General features: G+C 35.8%; 6 protein-coding genes across 9 annotated transcripts; 4 read left to right on the top strand and 2 right to left on the bottom strand.

The window, feature by feature from the left end:
- Positions 1-156: 156 nt before the first annotated feature.
- LOC103858495 (probable F-box protein At4g22165) lies at positions 157-4,038 on the top strand. The gene is given in 1 exon segment (XM_009135864.3): positions 157-4,038. A coding segment is annotated over 1 exon segment (1,203 nt). The 5' UTR covers positions 157-2,050; the 3' UTR covers positions 3,254-4,038.
- Positions 4,039-5,130: 1,092 nt separating this feature from the next.
- On the top strand, positions 5,131-9,709 carry LOC103858494 (MDIS1-interacting receptor like kinase 2). The gene is made up of 2 exons (XM_009135863.3): positions 5,131-8,781; positions 9,207-9,709. The coding sequence occupies exons 1-2, from the start codon at positions 5,985-5,987 to the stop codon at positions 9,494-9,496; spliced, it is 3,087 nt and encodes a 1,028-aa protein (XP_009134111.1). The 5' UTR covers positions 5,131-5,984; the 3' UTR covers positions 9,497-9,709.
- A 1,864-nt stretch (positions 9,710-11,573) lies between these two features.
- Positions 11,574-13,778, top strand: LOC103858493. The gene is made up of 2 exons (XM_033289105.1): positions 11,574-11,793; positions 11,832-13,778. The coding sequence occupies exon 2, from the start codon at positions 11,905-11,907 to the stop codon at positions 13,573-13,575; it is 1,671 nt and encodes a 556-aa protein (XP_033144996.1). The 5' UTR covers positions 11,574-11,793; positions 11,832-11,904; the 3' UTR covers positions 13,576-13,778.
- Positions 13,779-14,822: 1,044 nt separating this feature from the next.
- On the top strand, positions 14,823-17,011 carry LOC103858491 (phosphatidylinositol transfer protein 3). Of its 4 annotated transcripts, none has more exons than XM_009135858.3 (7): positions 14,823-14,972; positions 15,071-15,105; positions 15,435-15,527; positions 15,626-15,802; positions 15,872-15,970; positions 16,042-16,284; positions 16,541-17,011. In XM_009135858.3, exons 3-7 carry the CDS (start codon positions 15,462-15,464, stop codon positions 16,883-16,885), a joined length of 930 nt encoding a protein of 309 aa, XP_009134106.1. In that variant the 5' UTR covers positions 14,823-14,972; positions 15,071-15,105; positions 15,435-15,461; the 3' UTR covers positions 16,886-17,011. The 4 variants fall into 4 exon arrangements, with proteins under 4 accessions (XP_009134106.1, XP_009134108.1, XP_009134107.1 ...); XM_009135859.3 differs by having other exon boundaries at positions 14,838-14,972; positions 15,071-15,109; XM_033289107.1 differs by having other exon boundaries at positions 14,847-14,972; positions 15,071-15,119.
- LOC103858492 (pollen-specific protein C13) lies at positions 16,963-17,785 on the bottom strand. The gene is made up of 2 exons (XM_009135861.3): positions 17,500-17,785; positions 16,963-17,434 (listed from the first exon to the last, which is right to left on the bottom strand). The coding sequence occupies exons 1-2, from the start codon at positions 17,651-17,653 to the stop codon at positions 17,109-17,111; spliced, it is 480 nt and encodes a 159-aa protein (XP_009134109.1). The 5' UTR covers positions 17,654-17,785; the 3' UTR covers positions 16,963-17,108.
- Positions 17,786-18,365: 580 nt separating this feature from the next.
- Positions 18,366-21,065, bottom strand: LOC103860084. Its single transcript, XM_033289106.1, has one exon. The coding sequence runs from the start codon at positions 20,362-20,364 to the stop codon at positions 19,240-19,242; it is 1,125 nt and encodes a 374-aa protein (XP_033144997.1). The 5' UTR covers positions 20,365-21,065; the 3' UTR covers positions 18,366-19,239.
- Between the last annotated feature and the right edge of the window lie 101 nt (positions 21,066-21,166).

The following is a 21,166-nucleotide window of genomic DNA, read 5'->3' as shown; positions in this document are numbered from 1 at the left end:
TTCGAAATTTTGAAAATGTATAAATTCTACTTATACCAAAAATATCCTTAAAATCATGTTGTACTTTGGTTAGAATATTCATTATATTCGACAAAAAAAAGAATATTCATTATATTAATTGTATTTACCAAAAGTACTTTAAAAATTAAAATCATTGATGTTTAGCCACGTCTAAATTCTTTATAAAATATCACCACAGTTCCAAAGTTTCCTTCATTTTTCTATTTATCGATGGGCAAAATATTATATTACAATCCATGCACTCGATAAATTGTATCTGTTTTTTAAGTTATGATGGGCAAAATATTATATTACAATCCTTTTTTTTTTCTAAATATTATATATATTTTTTTTCTAAATCCATGCACTCGATTTCCCATCAAAATTGAATCTGTTTTTTTAAGCTATGATTTTGCTTCGCTCAATCATCAATTCCAAATTTATCAACAGCGTATTTAACCTCAACTCGTTATTTGTACACGTACATGAAGAAGATAAGAACGGAATTGAGAACAGTGGAAGAGGTGGAGAGGAGACTAGTAAACATGCAAGTACCAAGAAGATGATTATGATGCAAGATCATTCTTGTTGCCTTTTGGAAGTTGTTTATCACGTTTGAAGAGAGTTGGTTGTAATTTGTAAATTTGATTGATGTCCTCTTAGAATTCTACTCTCTAAATATGATTTCATTTCGGATTTGATACGTAAAATTTTTCAGAAATAATGTTCAAATAGGTAAAAATGCATTTCATTTCATTCTATATATATTTTAAAAGGAAAAATAATTGAAAACTACACGACCATCACATGGCTAACCATACAAACTAAACTAATGTATACCTAGCCACACAAAATATATGTTATGCATGACAACATCTCTCAATTTTATAATGTCATGTAGTTAACATCACGAGTTTAATTTCAATCATCCAAAAACTGATGTAGATGTTAGAAATTATTTAAATATCTTTTTTCAACAATTAAAATATGACCGATCCGATTATAATTTAATAAAATTAAATTTTGATCCACATTTTAAAAGTATAAGAATATTTTTTAACAAAATCTACAATTTATTTCGTTTGTAAAATATATGCATGAGATTTCAAAATATTATCGTTATATTTATTTGTGTAATTTTGAATCGATTGAGACTTTAGTTTAATTTTTCAATTTGATTTTCAAAATTTTATATATATATATATACATAATCTTCTAAAATATATTTACATATGTAAGAGAATAACCAATCTTAATGTAAATAACAAATAATTTTTTAAAATATATTTAGAAAATATAACGGTTGAAGTCAAAGAAATTGATGCAATCTAATATATATAAGTGATAACCAAACCGATTAGATGTTATATATCCAAAATCACATGTCTATTAAAACAACATAATATTTTTTTTGTCAGCAAACAACATAATATTATTAATAGAAATTTTAAAATAATTAATTGTTTTTGAAAAAGCTTTCTAATTAAAGTTAACTGAACAGTTACAAACTATGATCCATGGATCATAGAGTGAAAAAAAGTTTTATGAAGATAGCAACATGAAGCTAACAACAAGCATAAAGATAGAAGAAAGAGCACAAGTTCTAGATGATAAACCTTTAAAAGTTGGAGGGAGTGAGAGAAAAAATGATTTGAAAATAAAAATAAACTATTAATTTATTATTATAATATATTTATTATATAAATATTCTTGTAGCCATAATTTATTAAGTCACTTAATTTTTATTTATTTTAATAAATAATTGGCAGCCACTTATATGGGTTAAATTAGCATTAATACATAAATACACTTTGTATTTTAGTTTTTTTAGGTCAATTAGTTAAACAGTCAATTATTAATTTTTTGTGTGTTATAGAAGCAAATTTCCCAATCTTTTATCTCATATAATAGGTTATAAAACCTGTAAACGTTTTTCTCGTTTCTATTTTTCTGCAAAACCAAAACAGAATACATGGCTGACTGGATTAAATAGACTGTGTTTAATAGCCCATATAAAGCCTGACGCGTCGTCAGTAACATTGGTCTCGATATGGAGATAGAGGAGAAGCATAACCCTAATTCTCATGAACGTCTCAGACCAAGAGATACACCCGAATCCTGGTCCGAGCTTCCTCTTGATCTCGTGCTTTCTGTCTTCAAACGCCTCAGCTTTGCTAATTTCCAACGAGCAAAATCGGTATGTACGTCTTGGCACTCTTCTTCCAGACAATGCGTGCCCAAAAACCAGACCCATTGGCTGGTTCTCTTCCCCGAAGAAAACAACGACAACAATTCTTGCACGTTGTTCAATCTCTAGGAAGAAGATAAACTTTACAGAACACAAGATCTTGGTCTGGAATTCGCAAAGAGTTTTTGTATGGAGACCTACAGAAGCTGGCTCTTGATGTGCAACCGTATGCATAATCTCTACATTGTGAATCTCTTTACACATGAGAGGATCGATCTACCTCCCGTGGAGGCACAGCGTGGAGTGACAAAGATGGAGCGAACCTTATATGATGACGTGTTTCGCATTACGAGCCACAACGGAAAGGAGTACAAAGGTATTCGTCTACGATCGCCAGTGCTTTGGATTAATGAGAAAACCAGAGAATATGTTGTGTCATGGGAGCTGCGTGGATTGTGCGTAGTTTATTCGAGAAAAGGAGATGCCTCGTGGAATCAAATTCCTGAAACCTCAAGCTGCTGTGACATGGTTTACATGGACTCCAAGCTTTACTTCTTAAGCTTGTTTGGTCAGTTCAGAATCTTTGATTTTTCTGGAGAATCTCCACAACAAACCTTTCAGTGTGGGGTTATTGTGGAAAGATTTCGGTTAGGTATCCAACTTCGTCAACGAAGTAACTCCTTGAGCATTGTTGCTACCAAACTTGTAGTCACAGTAACAGGAGAAGTCCTCAAGGTTGAGAAACTGTGGAGACCGAGGTCTGAAACCTGGTCCTTCCGTGTTTTCAAGGTCTATTCATCAGGATTCCTGAAGAAACATGATCGGATTTATTCTTTGGGTGACGAGTCAATGCTTTTGGATCAAGGCATCACAGTTCTCGCCAATGACACTGATGGATTCAATAAAAACTCCGTCTACTTCAGTGTTAGTCATGGAATGGACGTACATGACATATTTCTTTTTAACCTCGAGACACAGACAACAGAGCTGTTGCACAAATTTGATTGTTCTTCAGTTCAATTCTCTAGAGCTCGATGGTTCTTACCAAGTTTTAGGCTAACGTGATTTATCTTAAATATGTTCTACTCTTCAATAATATGTTTTCTTATAAATATGTTGTTTACTCTATCTAGTGATGATCTCAACTATGTTTCTTACCAACGAATGTCCCAAACTATTTCAGGCTCCCTACTCTATTTGGTTCTGCAAAGTTGGCATCACCGAAACCACACTCATAAAGTTAGTTGACTTTGGCTTTGTTTTGTTTACAGACCAACAACCCTTGAGTTGTCTATGTCTCAGCTCCTAATCTTCCCCAAACCAAGGAAAGGCTGAAACCATGATTTCTACCAAATTTTTTAATACCTTTACCCCAAAACAAATCAATCGTACAAGAGGTTGTTGGCTAGACTCTGATTTTGCTTAATGAATGGTCTGCCCCCAAGAAAAAAATCAATCGTACAAGAGGTTGTTTCAAAGATTTTGGAATTGGAATTCTTTATTTGGTTCTGTGACCCACAAGCATGATTTTTTTTTTCTCTGTTTTTCTATCCCACAAGCATGACTTCACACATGGATTCCGAACTAATTGTGGTTTTAGAGGTGCTTTGATTAATTAAGTGATTAGAACTCAAGGATGATTGGTTTATGGTTTTAAAGATTGAACAGAATACCAGCCATTCGTGTTAAACGATGAAGCTTAATCTCTCGGTCTAGGCAGTAAGTCTTATACCCTTGTTGTCGTGTCGACTGACTTTTCTAATTGTCTTTGTATAAATTCTTCTAACGGCCCTTCTTTTCTACAAGAAGCTTTATCTAACGCTTTTTTTCTACCCGAAGAGACTTGGTTTCACACCAGGGGCGAAGCCAGACTCTCTCTTCACTGGGTGCAAAATAAATATAGATAATAAGAAGAGGGGAATCCTTGAATAATTGTGGGTGCATAATAACCAAATAAGCCACTTTCACCATATATGTTCAAGGTAAAACACTAAATATCTAAATAACAGTGGGTGCACTTGCACCCATAGTCTTCAAGCTAGATTCGCCACTGTTTCACACAGCCCCACACATAATAGTGAAAAAGACCTCCAGCTTTTGTAACACGTTAGGTTAAATAACTAGTTAAATACTTGAACAAGGAAAAAAAATCAACATTCAAATAAAAAGGTCCATGTGATAGCTCATAGCATTGATGGAGTTAGTTGTAAACACCATTATTTCCGCCGGACTTTAAAAGTCAACCATCTTTGGCGTACATATCTCTTTTCTAAAATTTAATAATTTTTCTCTTTATTTTGACTAGAACTTCATGGCAAATATGAGATGCTTGGCTTTTAGTGGGTAGGTGCGCCCGTATTTTACATTTTATTATAAATTTAGTAAATAAAAATACAGTAAAATTTAAAGGTGGTCACGAATCGGATACTCGAGTTTTTTTGAGGTATTTATGATCTGATCTGTTTCGTCTCAGTAATCAGATCCGATTTGATTAGTAGCTACTGGGATATTCGATATTCCGTAAAACTTAAAGGTGGTCACGAATCACATATCTGAATTTTTGGAGGTATTCGTGGTCTTCTCCATTTCGTCGGAGTAATCAGATCCGATTCGATTCGTAGCTACTAGGATATACGATGTACGAGATATCCGAAAATTTATAAAAATTTAATTAGATCCGTAAAAAATAAATTGAAAATTGAAAATTAAATTTAAAGAAGTAATATAAAATAAAAATATTTACAAAAATAAAAATTTATTTACTTTTTAAGTCTAATAAATAATATGATAAATTTAGTAAATAAAAATACTCTAAAACTTATATAAAATATAATATTAATATAACTTATATATATAATTCTGTAAATATAAATATAAATATATATATGCATATAACGGATCGAATATCTGTTTTTAAAAATATTACTATTTGTGATTTATTTCGTTTCTTAAAGATATTGCATACTATTATTATTTTGCTTCACAGAGTTACGATATTTGGATTTTGTTGTTCGAATTGAAACATATAACAAATCAAATCAAAATTTACGAATTTTTTGTAACCCCCTAAATTTTACATTCCTGATCCAGGGTATATACTGTATATATAGTAATAACTATGCAATTATGCAATTTTCTAATTAACGTAAATACTAAAGTATGTATTAGTAGTTTAAGTAGTATAAAGTATTCCTAGTCACCAATAATAAGGATTATTTCGAACAAGATGGCCGAGAAAATAATTATTCTTACCATTGAAATGAAATTAATTAAAATTACTATTTTTCTAGTGAACATTGAACATCGTTGTTGATCCGTTGTAATCCACCAATCCTATTCCCTTTTTTTAGTTTATAAAATCAAACTTTCAACAGTTTGACTAGAATCATTCATTTAATTTCTTACATATATTGAAAACAATGAATCGAATATGAAAACAAGAAGTTAGCAAGTGCTTTTCAATGCAAGAAGAACAAGCAAGTGCTTCTTAAAAAATTTACTTAAATTTATATGCGAACTTGAGAATTGTTATTCGAAATTTGACAAAGTAAACGGCCAATATTTAAAATTTGGAAAAAACTGTTTTTTTAACAAAAAATTCAAAGTGATGACTGATTCGCGTCTAATCTCAAGGTCAACTATCTCAAGCAGTCAACGAAATGAGTTTGCAGATTTATAAAAGACAAAACTCTTTAGATAATGCCTGCGTTGTGATATGAACACAAACCAGAAAAAAAAAAACTCAATTTCACTAAATATCACTTCAAAATCAAAAGAGAGATAAGAGAGAAGATAAATGGCTTGTAAAGACAAGCCTCGTGGTGATGATCTTCAATTCCTTTTGATCATTTTCACAATCTTGAGCTGTTCTCTTACTGCTTCTGCAACAGTGTCAGAAGCAAATGCTCTTCTAAAATGGAAGTCAACTTTCACAAACCAGACAAGTTCTTCAAAGCTGTCATCTTGGGTCAATCCAAACACAAGCTTTTGTAGCAGTTGGTACGGTGTTTCTTGCCTACGAAATAGCATCATACGGTTGAATCTTACAAACACCGACATCGAAGGTACTTTCCAAGATTTCCCATTCTCTGCTCTCCCGAACCTCACTTATGTTGATCTCAGTATGAACCGTTTCTCCGGAACCATCCCTCCTCAGTTCGGAGACTTCTCTAAACTCATCTACTTTGATTTGTCAATTAACCAATTAGTCGGTGAAATCCCACCTGAGCTAGGCAAATTAAGTAACTTAGAAACTCTCCATCTTGTCGAGAACAAGTTAAACGGTTCGATTCCTTCTGAGATCGGTCGGTTAACTAAACTTCACGAGATTGCCTTGTACGACAATCTGTTGACCGGACCAATACCTTCTTCCTTGGGAAACCTAACCAACTTAGCTAACCTTTACCTCTTTATCAATTCCCTCTCTGGTCCTATTCCACCTGAAATCGGAAACCTGTCTAGCCTCGCTGAGCTATGCTTAGATAGAAACAAGCTAACCGGTCAAATCCCTTCCTCTTTCGCAAAGTTGAAGAACGTAACACTTCTCAACATGTTTGAAAACAACCTCACTGGTGAAATCCCTCCTGAGATTGGTGATATGTCCGCTTTAGATACACTTAGCCTCCACACAAACAACCTTACCGGTTCGATTCCTTCTACCTTAGGAAACCTCAAAAACCTGGCCATTCTTCATCTTTACCTGAACAAGCTTACTGGTTCGATCCCTGAGGAGCTAGGAGACATGGAAACGATGATTGATTTGGAGATAAGTGAGAACAAACTCACTGGTCCTGTTCCTGGTTCATTTGGTAAGTTAACCAAATTGGAATGGCTGTTTCTTCGTGATAACCATCTCTCAGGTCCGATCCCACCGGGAATCGCTAACTCCTCGGTGCTAACCGTCCTGCAACTCGACACCAACAACTTCACCGGTTTACTGCCTGATACAATCTGCAGAAGTGGCAAGCTCGAGAATCTCACGCTAGATGATAATCTCCTCTCAGGTCCCATTCCTAAAAGCTTGACAAACTGCAAAAGCTTGATCAGAGCAAGGTTCAAAGGGAACAGCTTCTCCGGAGACATCTCTGAGTCCTTCGGAGAGTATCCGAATCTCAACTTCATTGATCTCAGCAACAACAAGTTCCACGGACAGATTTCACCCAAGTGGGAAAAAAGCCGAAAGCTAGTTGCTTTCATCGCAACAGACAACAACATCACCGGACCGATCCCACCTGAGATTTGGAACATGACGCAGCTAAACCAGCTCGACCTATCTTCCAACAACATCTCCGGCGAGCTGCCAGAAACAATCAGCAAACTCACTCGTGTCTCCAAACTCCAACTTAACGGGAACCAGCTCTCGGGAAGAATCCCTTCGGGAATCAGAAGCTTAGCCAATCTTGAGTATCTCGACCTCTCCTCAAACAGATTCACCTTCCAAATCCCGGCGACGCTCGACTCCTTACCGAGGCTTTACTACATGAACTTGAGCAGAAACGATCTGGAACAAAACATCCCCATGGGGTTAACAAAACTCTCACAGCTACAAACTCTAGACCTCAGCCACAACAACCTCGACGGAGAAATCCCATCACAGTTCAGCTCTTTACAAAACTTAGAGAAACTCTACCTCCAACACAACAACCTCTCAGGTCCAATTCCATCAAGCTTCCGCGAAATGAAGTCACTAACACACGTGGACGTATCACATAACAACCTCTCAGGTCCGATTCCAGATAACGCAGCGTTTGAAAACGCGCGTCCAGATGCGTTAGAAGGCAACAGAGACTTATGCGGCAGTAACGCAACGCAAGGCTTGAAGCCATGTGAGATCACTCCCTCAGGGAAGAAGAAATCAAACAAAGACAACAACCTGCTCATCTACATACTAGTCCCGATCATCGGAGCGATCGTAATCCTCTCCGTCTGCGCGGGAATATTCGTTTGCTTCCGCAAGAGAAAGCCCCAAATCGAAGAGGAAGCAGATACGGAATCAGGAGAAACGCTATCGATCTTCAGCTTCGACGGGAAAGTAAAATACCAAGAGATCATCAAAGCGACGGGAGAGTTCGATCCGAAGCACCTAATCGGAACCGGAGGATACGGGAAAGTGTACAAAGCGAAGCTCCCGGCGATAACAATGGCGGTGAAAAAGCTCAACGAGACAACAGACGAAGAGATCTCGAAACCTACGGTGAGAAACGAGTTCCTCAACGAGATCAGAGCGCTCACGGAGATCCGTCACAGGAACGTGGTGAAGCTGTTCGGGTTCTGCTCGAATCGGCGCAACACTTTCCTGGTGTACGAGTACATGGAGAGAGGGAGCTTGAGGAAAGTGTTGGGGAACGATGAGGAAGCGAAGCAGCTGGATTGGAGGAGAAGGATCAATGTGGTGAAAGGCGTGGCGCATGCTTTGTCTTATATGCATCATGATCGGTCTCCGCCGATTGTGCACCGTGATATTAGTAGTGGTAACATTCTTATCGACGATGATTACGAAGCGAAGATCTCCGACTTTGGTACTGCGAAGCTTCTCAAAGTGGATTCATCGAATTGGTCTGCCGTTGCCGGAACTTACGGTTACGTTGCTCCAGGTACTGTACTTCTTTTTTAAAACATTAACCGGGTCGGTTTAGGGTGAAATGACTTAACTGATTTGTAGGAGTGAGTCGGTTTAGGATAGATCGAAAATTTGTACATTGGGTCGTTTTTGATTAACTATGACATTGGTTTGGATTTACGTTTATTAAAGAAACCAGTATAATTGACATTCTGTCACAAAATGTCATTAAATATCTCCAGTTCTAAATTACTTCTGTTTATTTGGTGACAAAACTGAATCTGTTTCAGTTTAAGAAAAAAATTGGGTAGAAATAAACTGTGTGATTCAATCTTGGTTTCGGTTTAATTCGAGTAGGCTAATATAAGTCCTATAAACTTGAATTTGGATTAATTTCCTTTTATATTAAGTAATTAAAAGTATTTTTGTGTTTAATGTCTTATGAAACTGAATGTGCAGAACTAGCTTACGCAATGAAAGTGACGGAGAAATGCGATGTGTTTAGTTTTGGAGTTCTAACGCTTGAAGTGATCAAAGGAGAGCATCCGGGAGATCTAGTTTCAACTATTTCATCGACTCCTCTAGACAGAACTATGTCACTGAAAGGAATTTCCGACCGCCGACTACCAGAACCAACGCCAGAGATCAAACATGAGATCTTAGAGATCATGAAGGTTGCACTTTTGTGTTTACATTCTGATCCAAATTCTCGTCCTACCATGCTTTCTATCTCCACTGCATTCGCTTAGACTTTCCCCTTTTGTGATTCTCCCAGAAGTGATGCCCGGTACTTTATAGTTTTATACAATGTTGTATTTTCATGGTTGTGTTAATATTTTTTGCCTTTGGAATGTTATATTTGACACTACACTCTGTTAGAGATAATTATATAACAGTCTTCATTTTGTTGTAAATATATTTTGATGATTTCTCAAATATATACTGAAGATGCAGTTTTCTGAGATGTTATGTATCAGTTCATGGAGTAATATACGAGGTTATCCATAAGGTGTTTTAGTATCTCTAATGTAAAATTCTATTTTTTCCTTTAAAATGGAGTGAAAGTGAAAATATAGTAAAATAGTTTCAACCCTATTTCATTTCCCACTTCATAATGGAGAGTGATGAACAAACAAAAATAGATTACTCCATTTATGGAGTAAATTTTATTATGGAGTGAGATATGAAATTGAGTTGAAGCATTCCTTACTATATATTCATTTTTACTTCATTTTAGAGGGAAAAATGGAGTATGAATAGAGATGTCTTTATATGAAGCTAGAATTATATTGGAGTTTGTGTATGGACTATTTGATTTTTTAAAAAGGGAAGGGAATATATGTTTTAAACCAAATGTAGGTTTTTCATTAAGCAAAATAAAATTTGCTTGGAGAGAAAATTTGTCATTAAGAAATGGGAATTTTGCTTAAAAGGAAATGAATTAACAAGCATATTTGTAGATCTTTCTTCGTGAAAGGTGCACCACAAAATCTACTGAATCTAAAAATAGTTTGCGGAGAGTATTGTATTGAATTAACACTATAAACATATTCTTAGAAGAAAAAGGATTTTATAACTTGTATAGTAAGGGAAACACAAATTGATAAAGAATGAGAGTTTCTTAGATAAGATTAACGAGTAAAATCTTTTCTGTTATATTTAATGATTATAAATAATTTTTATGATACAAACATATATAGAAAATGATTTATTACAAGTTATTTCATGCAAATTATGCACAATTAATTTACCTTTTAATTATTTGTTTGTCTTGGTCTTCATCACAGATATAACTTGATCTGCTTGGTGGTAAGAGGTCCAACAGAGCAGATGGTTGTAGGGATACTGAGAACTTGGTTTCAGTGTCTCTTCTCTAACCTCCATTGCTATAGTTGGATACTTATGTTTCTATTATTTTTACATTTTTTTGCAGTGCTTTTGAGGTGAGAGATATTAGTTTCTCTCGATAGTAGGATGGAACTTTATTCTTGAAAGAGATTATGCTCCGTTTTGGATATGATTATGGTTATATTGTCCCTTTTGTGTGGTCAGTGTTTTATCGTGTTGGTTTTGGCTAGGGACGTGAATCATCAATCCCGACTTTATACCAGATTTGTAATTTGTAGTTTAAGCTTGTTCAGCGGTAGCTTAACTGGAGCTAACTCGGGACAAAAATGATCAAGTCAAATGAAGAAAAAGACGTATCTAAACTATAGTAATTATAGTCATGATTTCGTTGAAGATATTAGAAGTTTGTCTGCTATTACTGGAATGGGAACACCTAATTCACCTTACTTTCAAAACAAGACTATTTTAGTTTTGTTAATATGTCATCAATCATGTTTATCTTTTCTATTTTTCGGTGTGGAAAAACCATTAATTTTTCATTATTTATCATATTCTTTATGTAATATGTTCCATACCAATTTCAATAAAACAATGTTAAATAAAACCCGAAAAAAATAATCAGCTGTAAAGATGTTTGACTCATTTAAACATTTTTTGAAACCAAAATACAATTACTGCTTCTTTAGTTAGAATTTGTAGAATCTTTCTACAAGGTATTTTTTTATGTTGGTTGTCCTATCTAGTTTATTTTTCTAGTGTACATCTTATTTGAATAATGAAATAGCTTTTGATGTTAAAATAAAAAATTGAATGATATAACTCGATATGTGTTAGGTGGTGGGTGTACATAACAAATTTATCTTTAAGCAAACTCCTAAGCAATGAAGACATTAGTCAAAAAAAAGTCGGAAGCCATGAATTAACTCAGCGCTAATTTTTCTGAGAAATATAAGAGCCCTAAATATAATAGGTAAAAATGGGTTTGAAGTCATAATACAAAAACACATTTCTTCGTTTTGCAGCAAACAAATTAATCATTGAAGTAATTTATTTGTGACCTTCTGATTTTACAACTTACTTCCAAAGCAATTAAGAAGAAAATGAAATCTCTGAATTTAAAGTAAAAATAAATCGGAAAAAAAAGAAAGTTTGGAAGAAAGAAGAAGACTAGAGAAGTTCACTAGAGGAGTCCATTCTTCTTACTCCCAAAACCAAAAGCCTCTCTTGATTTCGCATCAGATCTACTCTCTCACACACAAATCTATTGGATTTGATTCCGTCTCATCGGATTCTTCTCAGCTGAGAACCCATGAAGGAATCAGATCTGACCACCGAACCCATCGCCCAGAACCTAATCAAGCTAATCAGCAATGTCTGCTTCTCCGTCTTCGTCTTCACCGTCCTCATCTTCACCGTAATCGCCGTCACCTACCAACCGCCAGATCCATGGCTCGAATCAGCTCCTGCGCTTACCAAACTCCTCACGGCCAACGAAAACGCAACTTTCAAAATCGACGGCTCGATACTCAACACCGGCGAAGACATCGCCTCCTCTCCGATTTCACCTCCGGCGAACTCCACGAGACCCGTTACGGAGGCGACGATCGAGCTATCGGAGGAGAAGATCGGGAACATGACGGTGAACTCTTCCTCTGTGGACTGCGACGATCTGAAAGTCGTGAACTGCTCAGATCCGAGAGTGCTCGTCGCTGTTCAGAGGTTTAATCTGAGAATTTTCAAATCGATTGTCTTCTTAGAGTATGAAACTCCCGTCAACGGTTCGAAGCCCGACGAGTGCGATGTTTCTTGGAGATTTAGGAACAAAAAGGAGAAGTCTTGGAGGAGATACAGAGATTTCAGGAGGTTTAAGTTTGCCTTCGGTGAGAATTGTACTTACAAAGTGTTTCACACTAGTGGTTGGCACTCTGGTGTTAATGCTCGTAGGTTTAGAATCAAGCCAAGAGGAGGAGGAGGTGGTCCTAAGGCTACCCGTGGAGTTGGCCGTGATCCGGAGATCAATGATACGATACCGACTCTTGGCTCCCAGACGAATTTCAGGAGAGGGAAGTATTTGTATTACTCAAGAGGGGGTGATTATTGCAAGGGTATGAATCAGTATATGTGGAGTTTCTTGTGTGGGTTAGGAGAAGCTATGTACTTGAACAGGACTTTTGTTATGGATTTGAGTTTGTGTTTGTCTTCGAGTTATAGCTCAAAGGGGGTTGATGAGGAAGGTAAGGACTTTCGGTACTACTTTGATTTTGAGCATCTTAAAGAATCTGCTTCTATTGTTGAGGAAGGTGAGTTCGTCAGGGATTGGAAGAAATGGAACCGGTCGCATAAGCGGAAAGTTCCGGTTAGGAAAGTTAAGACGCATAAAGTGTCGCCGTTGCAGCTGAGTAAAGATAAGAGCACGATTATATGGAGGCAGTTTGATGCACCTGAGCCTGAGAACTATTGGTATAGAGTGTGTGAAGGGCAAGCTTCAAAGTATGTAGAGAGACCGTGGCAGACGCTGTGGAAATCAAAGAGGTTAATGAACATTGTCTCTGAGATTAGTGGGAAGATGGATTGGGACTTTGATGCGGTTCATGTTGTTAGAGGCGAGAAAGCCAAGGACAAGAAGCTATGGCCACATTTGGATGAAGATACATGGCCTGATGCGATTTTGAATAAGCTGAGAGGCTTGGTTCAACCATGGAGGAACTTGTACGTCGCGACTAATGAACCGTTTTATAATTACTTTGATAAGTTGAGATCTCAGTACAAGGTTCACTTGCTTGATGATTATAGCTACTTGTGGGGGAATAACAGTGAGTGGTACAATGAGACGAGTCTATTGAACAATGGGAAACCAGTTGAGTTTGATGGGTACATGAGAGTGGCTGTTGATACAGAGGTGTTTATTAGGGGGAAGACACGTGTTGAGACGTTCAATAACCTTACCATGGATTGCAAAGATGGGATCAATACATGCTGAAGTTGAACAAGATCAGGTTGTGATATGTTTCTCTGCCATTTCATTTTTATATTTGTTTTGTTTTTTTGTATCCAAACCAGTTATATGCTTTTGTTGTTGTTGCCTTGTGTTCTTCTAGCAATTGATGTTATTGGTGGGGGCGAGTGTATGTAACGTTTACATTTGGTTATACAAATTTCTTAAATCTGCAACTTCAGCGACAATTTCTTGAAATTTTGATACACATCAGTCTAGCTTCTGAAAGCAGCATATAAAAAGTTACGGGAAGACAGACATTTGTGAACAGTATGTATCATTCTTTCCGTTTTTGTTTCTAACAGAGTTGTGATTTGATGGCGACTTTGAGATCCGTATATATATTTTTAATAGAATGATAAAGTTTTTTTTTTCTACAACAAATGATAAAGTATTATATATCTATTTTTGATCGGTATACTCTTAGGTAACTAAATCTTAAAAGCGTACCTTAAAAGCTTAGATCAGGTAAATAAATAATTTGTTTTGTTATTTTAGAATTAGATAATTTTTAGACCGAACTGATAAATATATACTTGACATAAATTTATATTTTAAGTCTCCACTTATATTTTATAACAGCTTGATATATTAGATTTGAACACTAACTTGTGAATAGAGTTTGCCGATACTTTTCTTCAAAATTTTAATTTTTATATATGTATTTGGAGTGGAACAAATTTTTACAGATGTCCATCTTTTTTAATTGACACTTATGTAGTTCACAAAAGAAGTTAAAAAAAAATCATATTAGTGAAACATAAACTAAAACGAAAACACAATTTATAAAGGTAGAAAATGAAACCACCTATGGAGATACAATAGTAAACAAATCAAAAGCAGAAAACTTAATCAATTTTAGTCATTTTACAATCGATATTGCATATCTGGTTTTTGTGATTTATATCAGCTGCAAAACTTAGTTTCTTTTAAGCATATAAAATCTTAAAAGTAATTAAAATGAGTTGTAATACGTTAACTTTTCAACAACAATTATACATCTAAGAGATCAACAATTGTATTTGTTATTTTACAATCGATAAAAATTATAGTGTTACAAAATGTTAAACTATTTATTGAACAAAAATTAGTATAAAAAATCCATCCCGCCTATCATCCAGTAGTAGAGTATTCTATAACTTTTATATTTTAACTTTTAACTTTTAACATTTCACATGAACCCAAGTACTGTTCTTCTATGATCGGTCACGTGTTATTACATATCCCTAACTTTTATATGATTTTATTTATAAAATAGTCGAATATCCATTTCGTTGTTTACTAGCTTCACATAGGCACCATTCTTTTTGTTTGTTTGACTTTAAACTCCGACGATCGTTTGAGCCTTTCCCTCTGCTTCGATTCCCAGTACTATTTCAGAGGTTAGTTCTTAAACTTCGATTTTTTTTCTTCCATGCTCCAGTTTTTGTGATTTAATGGTTATTTTCCTTCGAAATTGAATTATGTATTTTCCGTGTAGACAAAGATCTTCCTGACCAGACATTTACGATCCTGGTAGGTGAGATTAAGATCTACATTTTTTTTTCCGACCACTTATTTGTCTTAGCTCAACTTGGGTACTTAGGTTTTAGATTCGTAGTCACTGTTGTGTGTTCATCAGCTTGATTACTATTTCAGTTATTAATTCTTAAAGTTCGTGTAGACAAAGATCTTACCGGCCCAACATTTACGATTGTGGTCGGTGAGATTAATATGAACATTTCGTATTTCCTGACGGCTAATTTGTCTTAGCTCACCCACTTAGGTTTTAGATTCTTAATTATTGCTGTTTATTGTGATCTTCTAAAAGTTTGGACTAATGAAAAAAATGAACGTTTTTGTAGGGAATAAAGAAGTAAATATCAGAAGTTATGAACCCAAATCAAGTCCCTAATGGGTTTGTGAAACCTGTTCCTACTGAAGAAGAGAAGGGAAAGGTAAACCTTATAACTTGGTCGTTGTTTTTAGCTAATTTAGAGAAATCTTACAAATCAGATATGCGAGTCTTTCTTCTTTTGTTATAATTTAATTTCAGATTGAGGAATTGAGAAAGCTGTTAGGGCCATTGCCGGAGAAACTCTCGGGTTTTTGTTCGGATGATGCAGTTTTGAGGTATCTAAGAGCTCGCAATTGGCACGTCAAGAAAGCTGCCAAGATGCTTAAAGAAACCTTGAAATGGAGAGTTCAATACAAACCTGAGGAAATCTGTTGGGTACATATTTTGAATTATGACTAAAACATTCTTGTTGGATACACATAACTAATGCGCTAAATTTTACAGGAGGAGATAGCTGATGAAGCAGAGACAGGGAAGATATATAGATCTAGTTGTGTGGACAAACACGGACGACCTGTTCTTATCATGAGACCGAGTGTTGAGGTTTGTTTAAATAAATTAATGCAAAGTTTGTGCTTGGTCTAAGTTAGTTCCCATTATGTTGAGTTGTTCAGAATTCGAAGTCGGTGAAAGGCCAGATTAGATACCTTGTGTACTGTATGGAGAACGCAATCCAGAATTTGCCACCAGGGGAGGAACAAATGGTGTGGATGATAGATTTCAACGGCTATAGCTTGGCGAATGTATCGTTAAAAACTACCAGAGAAACCGCTCATGTATTACAAGAACACTACCCGGAGAGATTATCTTTGGCCATTCTTTATAATCCTCCCAAGTTCTTTGAACCCTTCTGGAAGGTAAAACCTATAACCTACGTGATTACTTAAAAAGTTATATGTTGATTTTTTTGAACCGGGGTCTGAAGTTGACCCGGATCACCGGTTTTTAGCCAGTTTTACCGGGTTTTTTTTTGGAAATTCGGGTTTAAAACCAAAGTAGACTCGGCTTCTACAATGAGTCACGGTCGTACTGGTTCGACCGGCCGTTCCAGTCCAATTTTCAAAACACTGACTTAAACTAAAGTTAGGTTGGTCTAATATGTAATGGTTATAGGTGGCAAGACCTTTCTTAGAGCCGAAGACACGGAACAAAGTCAAGTTTGTTTACTCGGACGACCCAAACACCAAGCAGATCATGGAGGAGAACTTCGACATGGACAAAATGGAGTCAGCGTTTGGTGGAAACGATGACTCGGGTTTCGACATACACAAGCATTCAGAGAGGATGAAAGAAGACGACAAGAAAAGATTGGCTGCGCTGAAGGATACTGCCTCCCCTTCTCTAGACTCACTCAGCTTCTTATCGGTCTCTGATGGTGCCACCTCTGACAGTGCTCATCTCGCCTCTGAAGATGTGTCCGAGGACGAGCATCAGCCTCATGGTATGAGTGAGAAGTAGTATGCAATAATTGTAACGTCGCATGAATTTATCTAATAAAACTTTCTTCTCAGACATTGTATGTTTTTTTCATCTTGTTCTCCTCCGCAATGAGATTCATTATATATATTTTTAATTTTTTCGGAAGTAATAAAACCATACAATGCACGAAACACAAGCTGCAATTATAATTTTAATCCCACATGTCGGGGGAACACTGATAAAAACATACTGATTGAGCATTTTAGTCTTCAGTTTCTTGATATTGCTTCATGATCTCTGCACAGCCTGGTGATGCTGCATCCCTTAGGAACCCCAAGTTGTTAGCGAAACGTTCGTCTGAAGCAATGCCGTTGAAACGAGTGAGGGTCACACGGGCACGGTCATGACCAGGTGAGACATTGGAGCATCGTAACTGAGAGCTACTAACCAACATGGTATCACAGAACTGATCCTCATGGTCTTCGCTAACCAAGATCCTGTACGATCCTGTTGAGTCGGTTCTCGCCTCGTGCCTGTAGGTTAACTCCATTGTTCTCCTGTCTTTGCACTCCAATCTAACCACCGCACCTAAGGAGCAATAGATCGAAGGTTCAGATCAGAATCGACATCTAAAGATCAAAGATCATACGTACCAGGGATGAAAGTAGATGCCGAAGTTTCAAAACCAGCGAGGCAAGTATCGCAATAGACACGGCCTCTGACGACGAAAGGGTTCTTGTTCGGACGAGCAGACATGGCTAGAGCCGGTAAAAAGCAGAGAGCAACCAGAAGAATTGCTTTCGACATCGCAGTGTCTGGAAAACTTTCACAAGGATGAGTTTCTTTTCTTACGGAAGATCTGAGATTTGAAAGCAGAGAGTAATGAGCGTGAATGGTGAAGTGGGCACTTGTGTTGTGTCTCGATAAAACAGAATGATTGAGGCGTGTGAAGTGGTGTTCTCTCCTACGCGCTGAACTAGAGAAACCGTTGTTGACTGCGGTTACAAGTATCAGGTATTGCTGAGCTGGCGTAATATTATTGGCTGGAGTGTAGCTTCTTCATACGTCTTACCGTAGAGGACTACTGCTGTGACTACATGTTTTTTCTTTTCGTCGGCGTATTAGTAAAGATGATAATTGACATAATTACCTCTTTTGCTTTTTCTCCCACTCCATAATTACTTACGGAATTAGTGGCAATCGAGGATTAGACTCATATGCCGCAACTCTCAAAATCAGTCCTCAAATACATATGACGTGTCTAACAAAATTTATAGTGGATGTATATGTGTCCAAAATGTTGTTCATGGATCACAGTCCATTAAAAAACAAATTCACTGCCTAATATATATTTATCCAACTAAAAATATTGAATACTTTTTTAAGAAAATCTGAAACAAAGACACATATGAAAAGAAAGACACAAATATATACATACTGCAAATTTCAAACTGGAAATATTTTTTAAATTAAATTGACAAATATCGAATGAAGATATAAATCAAGATAATGCTAAAAAATCTTTTTTTTGAACAACATATTTGTATTATAATTAAACTGTATAAGGTCGATACAAGAAGTCAATTAACCATAAAAATTTCAGGCTCATTTGAGTATTTATAAATTTCAGTTTGGGGTCGGTTCGGATCTTTTTAGGTTCGATTTGGATACGAATAATCCATTTAAACTATTTTTAAAATTTAAAATTCATATATACTTTATATTTAAAGATAAAATAATATATTATATATAAAATAGAATAATATATGCAAAATACTTAAAATTTACATATAAATTGGTTTAGCTTGAATATTTAGATAGTGAATTAACAGATATTTCAAGTATTTTTAGTGTTCTGAGTGTTGTTTAGCTATTTTTTACATTTACTTTTAGACAACTTCAAAATATCTTACATGTTTAGATATTTTTATTTATTAAATTTAAAAACAATTAATACATTTAAGTATGTAAACCTATTTCAGATACATTTGGATACCCACAATACTTAGGTTCATGTCAGATTCAGTTTCGGTTCGCTAGTTACTTAAATTGCAAACTCGTTCAGATATTTAACCAAGTTCGATTAAGATTCAGTTCTACTTTTTCGGATCGGATATGGTTTGGTTCTTCGGATTCGGGTTTTTTATTCAGCCCTATAGATCAAATTTAATATTGCAAAATTTTACTTTTAAATATGGCACATTTTTTTCTAAATCAAAGAAATTATTAGTTAAACCCAAAAAGCATATATGGGTCAAAATCGGATTCCAGTTACAGTTTGCAAAACCCAAATAAAGAAATAAGTAAGAAAAACTTGATAAAAGTGAGAATCTAAATCATAGGAGAAAAACATCTAATCATAGTGCCTGGCGAAAATATCATATACGCATTCCCTAGTTCCCAACCACATCAGAATTGGCCCCTTCACGATGCTGTCCTGCAGAATTCTTTTCAGCTTCATCCTCAATTTCTTGCCTGTTTAGACTCTTTGCTTCACCTACCTTGCCCTTGTCAGCATTGTTGATTTCATTCCCTGTAGCCTCGTCCCTCACCATATCCTGCATACAAACATCTTCAGCAGCCAAATAGGTTTTCCTTGCCTCCCCACTAGGAGAGGCACCAGAGCTATGAGTTTTACTCTCCCTTACAGACTCATTCTCTACAACCTTCCCATTACCATTTTCACCAACAACCATATTCCCCCTTTCAAGACACTCTAACCTTCTCATAAAATCACCAAACCCCCTCTCCATCAACAACAACCTCTCCTTTACAGTTAAGTTCTCTTCCTCTAGTTGAGCAATATGCTTATTCTGATCATCAACTCTGTTTTCCAAGTCATTGTTATACTCAAACCTAGCACCATCATTCGGACATACCATCTCAACTTGGCTCAAGTCCTTGTCTAGTCTCGTCTCAACCTCTGCATGCTCCTCCACATCACTCTTACACGACCCTCCTTCATCTTCATCAAACGGTTCTAATTCATGAATACCATCAGATCTCAGCCTAACCAACCCCTCCATTGATCCATACACATCAACTCCCCATTCCTCCTTCACCATATTGCCCAAAACCTCTACCGATGGAGAGAACACCGGAGAAGGCAACACCGACGGCGTTACAAGGGATGGAGACACTGAATCAGCAATGCCACCAGATTTCTTTCCCCGGATAATAAAAGAGCTTGTGTTCCGTGGAGCATAAGGAACATATCTATTACCATATTTGTTCTTTAGGTATAACTTCCTGTTAGACTGAAGCTTATTCAAAGCCCGAGGCTTGTAACAACCTGAACATGAACCATGTCGCTGCTTCCCATAGTTACTATGGTTTACCGAATTAGGGTTAAGGCTAAAGTTTGGGAAATTCACCATTAGAGGCTGAGATTGAGATTGAGCCAGGTTTATCACTTGTTGTTGCTTGTTCATAGCCATACTCCAATGAATATTCAAGCTCTGACTCATAATCTGAGACTTAATCATCAGCGACGGTGGAGGAAGTTGTGTATTCATCATCTTAGACACAACAAAACAGACGCAAACACTTAACCGAGATTGCCTTATTGAAAATAAACCCTAAATTTCGAAAATACTTGGAACCAAAGCAAATCAAATCAGTAGACAAGTATATTTCGTAAGAATTTTCTCAGTTTATTTAATTGGGTTGTCGAATTTTCTTTGTCAGCATCAAAAGTTTAGAATAAACATTAAAATTAGAAGAATAAAAAGCTGGAGATAGCTTCTTTTTGTCTGAAACGCCGTAAAATATGAAGAGGTTTTGATTCTTAAATAGAGGTGAAGGAAGTCGAATGAACGGCCGAGATGCAGCAAGTTAAAGTCGGTTACGGTTTTGCCATCATACATGTCGGTTGGTGTTGGGCTTTGCACTTTGGCCCATCAGCTTATTCGTCGGTTACAAATTTATTTGACCTATTTTTATATGGGCTTCAAAACTCGTAATAGAAATATATCGTAAAAATAAACCTTCAACTAAAAATCTCGTGAAATAAACCCTTAATTTTAACTCCATTAACGTATGTTTAACATCTTTCATTTTATATAAAATATTTATATTGATACTTCACATACTTTAAATTCATATGATATACATACAATTACGTAGAAGATGATTTGCTATTTGCTTAAAATGCATGTCAAATTTTTTATTTCAGCAATTAACAAAAAGTTACATCCAAAATTTAAAAACAATAACCAAATTAATGTCTTTTTAGTTTGAAAATGTTATGTCCAAATATATTAACCATGCAATCTATTAAAAATAAAAAATAGTTAAGTGAAAAGTTATATATTTAAATAC

Source organism: Brassica rapa, chromosome A03 (genome assembly GCF_000309985.2).
Source record: "Brassica rapa cultivar Chiifu-401-42 chromosome A03, CAAS_Brap_v3.01, whole genome shotgun sequence".
NCBI classification, from domain to species: Eukaryota; Viridiplantae; Streptophyta; class Magnoliopsida; order Brassicales; family Brassicaceae; genus Brassica; species Brassica rapa.
The sequence above is the reverse complement of the archived record's forward strand: the minus strand, read 5'-3'. Positions and strand labels throughout refer to the sequence as shown.

What these genes read in the sequence shown, in the direction of transcription:
- LOC103858494 (XM_009135863.3), top strand. Translation starts at nt 5,985, where the DNA reads ATGGCTTGTAAAGACAAGCCTCGTGGTGATGATCTTCAATTCCTTTTG. An exon ending in TTACGGTTACGTTGCTCCAG is followed by an intron (nt 8,782 to 9,206) that starts GTACTGTACTTC and finishes CTGAATGTGCAG; the next exon opens with AACTAGCTTACGCAATGAAA.
- LOC103858493 (XM_033289105.1), top strand. Translation starts at nt 11,905, where the DNA reads ATGAAGGAATCAGATCTGACCACCGAACCCATCGCCCAGAACCTAATC.
- LOC103858491 (XM_009135858.3), top strand. Translation starts at nt 15,462, where the DNA reads ATGAACCCAAATCAAGTCCCTAATGGGTTTGTGAAACCTGTTCCTACT. An exon ending in AACCTGAGGAAATCTGTTGG is followed by an intron (nt 15,803 to 15,871) that starts GTACATATTTTG and finishes TAAATTTTACAG; the next exon opens with GAGGAGATAGCTGATGAAGC. An exon ending in TCATGAGACCGAGTGTTGAG is followed by an intron (nt 15,971 to 16,041) that starts GTTTGTTTAAAT and finishes TGAGTTGTTCAG; the next exon opens with AATTCGAAGTCGGTGAAAGG.
- LOC103858492 (XM_009135861.3), bottom strand. Translation starts at nt 17,653, where the DNA reads ATGTCGAAAGCAATTCTTCTGGTTGCTCTCTGCTTTTTACCGGCTCTA. An exon ending in GGCATCTACTTTCATCCCTG is followed by an intron (nt 17,435 to 17,499) that starts GTACGTATGATC and finishes ATTGCTCCTTAG; the next exon opens with GTGCGGTGGTTAGATTGGAG.
- LOC103860084 (XM_033289106.1), bottom strand. Translation starts at nt 20,364, where the DNA reads ATGATGAATACACAACTTCCTCCACCGTCGCTGATGATTAAGTCTCAG.